At 46.3% G+C, this 3940-nt stretch overlaps 1 protein-coding gene across 1 annotated transcript in view; it reads left to right on the top strand.

Moving 5' to 3' along the window:
* Positions 1-3940, top strand: part of LOC107080807 (peroxisomal targeting signal 2 receptor-like) — a gene marked incomplete at its 5' end in the record, with an annotated part of 26470 nt that overhangs the window by 10460 nt on the left and 12070 nt on the right. The window contains one exon of the mRNA XM_015369012.1: positions 3706-3805. Within this exon, the coding sequence (XP_015224498.1) occupies positions 3706-3805 (100 nt within the window). The remainder of the gene's footprint in view (positions 1-3705; positions 3806-3940) is intronic.

Genomic DNA, 3940 nt, shown 5'->3' with positions numbered 1-3940 from the left:
GTTGGTTGGTTGATCTCGGTGGTTACATTTTGATGTGAGTACAGCTATTCTTCTATGTCTCATTATCAGGAACCGATTAAGTCTGATCCAATAAAGAAGCATCCTTCTTCTGTAAGAACCACTAAACGACTTTCTAAGGAACCTCACCAGGGAGGAACCATTTGAAGTGATTTAGGCGTGGAGTCAGGACGCCTTCATAGATGGACTTCAAGACACAACCTACAGCGAGGAGTAGCTGAGAGGAAGGCTTGGTCTGGTACAGTGCGGTGGATGTTTGGAGACATGAATCTCACGTCTGCAGAAAATATGAGCCTTGGAGAAGCGAAACCAGTGAAGCACCTTGGTCCCATTCCAGGCTGTCATTGGTCACCATGTTGGCCACTAGACCAGCTCGATATGGAGAGGATCATTGAGGTCTGGTCTGGTGAGGGACTTGGCCTTGGTTACACCTTCCAACCTCAGAGCTCCTTGAATGAAGTGAACCCCTCCTGGCCCTGGAAGCCCGGGAATCACCCAGGAGATCCCGACAAATGATGGATGAGGAAATAAGTCCCGCCTCCGTCGCAGTGATCAGTTAATCAGCGGTTGTTGCTCGCTGATGACAGCAGTCAGTGCTGCAGTGCCTCTCAGCTGCAGATTATTCCTGCTGCCTCTAATGACCGCAACGACTCTGTGACAGAAATGCATTTGTTTTAGACGGGATATTTTATGGCCACTGCAATCATTAAGCGGCGCAGAATCGCTCTGCACTTTAGTTAATAAGTATGCAGACCAGTTAGTGTCAGAGGCCCCCATGTTGTCCCTCAGCGGGGGTTAGACGGCCGGCTCTACCGCATCCTAACCGCTTCCTGTGCTCCTTATTAAACTGCTGATTAAACTCAGGCTCATGAAATGATAATAACCTTTTGACTTAAAGTATTGATGTCTTTCAGTGCGGCCTGTTTAACCACATGGTGTCTTAAATTAGGAGGATTTAAAGGATTTGGTATTTTTATACTCAGAACTTTGAAGAAGTTGCTGAGCTACAGAAAGCTGCTGTGATTTAGACAAACGGCTCAATCCTCGGTGAATAAAACCTCTCAGTGCTCCACTCTCCCTACACACTCATTACTTATTGGAGCACGGGTGTGTGTGTGTGTGTGTGTGTGTGTGTGTGTGTGTGTGCGTGGTGGTTTCACTATTAATACGGGGCCTAATGGAGCCAGACCAGCCAGGCCTCCATCCTCTCCTGAAATGATTTCATTACATTTGCAAAGTGGATGAGTCTGGAGGGAGTGTTTGCTGCGTCAGGTCCCCCCCCCCCAAAAAAAAACACACACTCAGTCATGACCAGGAAGAGAAGCAGTCTTTCAATTAGCCTGATTGGCTGCTGCTGCTTTATTGGCGCTCCTTCGTCATCTTTATTCTTCTGAACTTTGCTTTTTTGATGTTCTTCCTCGCATCTCTCCGTCCGGGTCTTCTAAGTCCCCCCCCCCGTGTTTTTCAGTCTGTTGAGTTTTGTTAATAGAGTTTTTGTACTGTTAGATCTGACAGCCATGTCTCGGTTAACCCACCGTGTTGCCATTCATGGTCCGACACTGGACTGGTTTTAGTCTCATCTTTCCAATAGAGAGTGAATGGAGCCTTGGGAATTATGAATCTAGCTTATCTTCCTTACGGGGTTCCACAGGGTTCAGTGGTAGGACCCCTTCTCTTCTTCCTGGGGTCCATCCTAAGAAGGCACGGCATGTCATTTCTATGCAGGTGATAGTCAGATATACATACCTGTTAAAAAGAAACCAGCCTTCTGCTTCACACCAACACTGCTACGCCATAAGGACATTAAAGCCTGGTTGCTCTGAACTTTTTATATCTTAAGGAAGAAAAACCTGAAGTGATGGTGTTTTGTCTCAGTAACCTTTGTGAACCTTTTCACTGGTTTTTTAAAGCCTGTCGTCTGATACTTGGGGTTTTAAGGTGGTCGGTGTTTTTAATGGGATCAGTGAAGCCGGGCGTACGCTGTGGGATTNGCTCTGAACTTTTTATATCTTAAGGAAGAAAAACCTGAAGTGATGGTGTTTTGTCTCAGTAACCTTTGTGAACCTTTTCACTGGTTTTTTAAAGCCTGTCGTCTGATACTTGGGGTTTTAAGGTGGTCGGTGTTTTTAATGGGATCAGTGAAGCCGGGCGTACGCTGTGGGATTTTTTTTCAATCGTTGCTCGCAGCTACAGCTAACGCCGTACGACCAAACCGCAGAGTTTAATAGTTCCCAGCTCACCATGTTTGTTCTCCCTGTGCGACCCGACGCTCTGATGCGATCTACCTGCTCACACTCTACGTCTAAAAACCAGGTGGGACTCCGCTCCGCAGTGAGATGGCGCTACTCGGACTCGTCTATCTGGAAGCCAAACCAGTAGCAGAGGAACATGAAGCTCACTAGAGTGAAAGCTCTAAAAAGAAAAGGAGACGACGTTTTTGGACAAAGACATGGCTGAGCTAACGTGGCTACTACGGTCTGACAGTTTGACAGAAAGAACTTAATTTCACTCATTGCCCCCCCGCCATGCTGCTGGGTTTACCTCTGAGAGGAAGAAGAAGAAGAATCCTTGTTGCCCACTGAGTGATTCGTCCACGACCAGCTTACGATTCCTGATGGGGGGGGAGGTTGTTAGGTGGTCGGCCCTCGTTGCCCTCTGTACACTACACCACGCACCATCAGGCTGAAACTCGGGTTGATCGGTAAATTTTTGCACGACTGGAGAGTCGCCCCAAAAAGGGTAAAAAATGACCCAGTGTACGCCCGGCTTCAATCAGTCCAGCTTTTATCATGGCAGGCAGTTGGCCAATCGTGGCCTTCCTTGCATCATAGCTGGATAACTGTGATGCACGTTATTTTGAGGTGAGCCAGTGCTTCTCGCACGTCAGTTGGTGCAAAATACAGCCGCACGCTTTATAACTGGAGTACGTCAGAGGGAGCAGAAAACACCCATCCTGGCCTGGATCCATTGGATGGTCTCTGGCACGCCAGTTCAGAGAAATCTGCCATTTAGAACCGACATATGCCGATTGATCAACAGCTTCTGGTCAGCTGACCTGCTGCTGCTGGAGGCACCGATGTCCAATCAGAAGCTCAGAGCTTTTTCAGTCGCCCCCCCCCCTCCAAATTAGACAGTCCTTTTTACCATCTATTGTTAAAACTCGTCTTATACTATTTTAACTTTGGCTTTTAACACAGAATGAGACTATTCCTGTTTTTGCGTTATATTCGTTTTATTCCCTTAGACGTTTGTGTTGTTTTTATACAGTTTGAAATTGACCTGATTAGTGGAGCACTTGGTGGCAGCTGTGGCTGTTTTAAAGGGTTTTATAAATAAAGTTGAGTATATTTCTCATAGTTGAGCTTTTTAAAGAACGTCTCTGAATTGCAGCTGGTATTTAAAGCCAGGCTAACGTCACAGAACATCCCGCTGACTCGGTTCTAAGTTCCTGCTCATGGTCTGGTTAAAAAAACTAAAATTGTGTCATAATTTAGTTTTTTTGTACTTCTTCCCATTAAAACCAGTCAGATCAGAGGTAAAGAAACCAGTTTCCTGCTCTGAAGGAGCTTCCTGCATGCATGACAGTCTGTGCTGTTTTCTGTGACCCCAGTTCTCCCAGTGATGATGAAATCTAACTGGTTTGTCTCCCTCCATGTCTCTTGTCCTGGTTGATGTGGACGTCTTCAGGTTGTGGGACTTTGGTCAAAGCCAGCCTCTCCTGGACACCGTGGAGCATCACTCAGAGTTTGTCTGTGGATTAGACTTCAACCTGCACGTCCCCCACCAGGTAACATGCTCATCATTATCCCTATTAACGCAGGATGATACTTAACTCAATCTGGGTTTCAAAAAGTTAAATCAATCCTCTGAACTTTGTTTCCAAGTTTGAAGACGTTTCTCTTCCATCCAGGAAGATTTTTTA

The sequence above is a fragment of the Cyprinodon variegatus genome, unplaced genomic scaffold, assembly GCF_000732505.1.
Source record: "Cyprinodon variegatus isolate N-32 unplaced genomic scaffold, C_variegatus-1.0 Scaffold2350, whole genome shotgun sequence".
Classification (NCBI taxonomy): domain Eukaryota; kingdom Metazoa; phylum Chordata; class Actinopteri; order Cyprinodontiformes; family Cyprinodontidae; genus Cyprinodon; species Cyprinodon variegatus.
The sequence above is the reverse complement of the archived record's forward strand: the minus strand, read 5'-3'. Positions and strand labels throughout refer to the sequence as shown.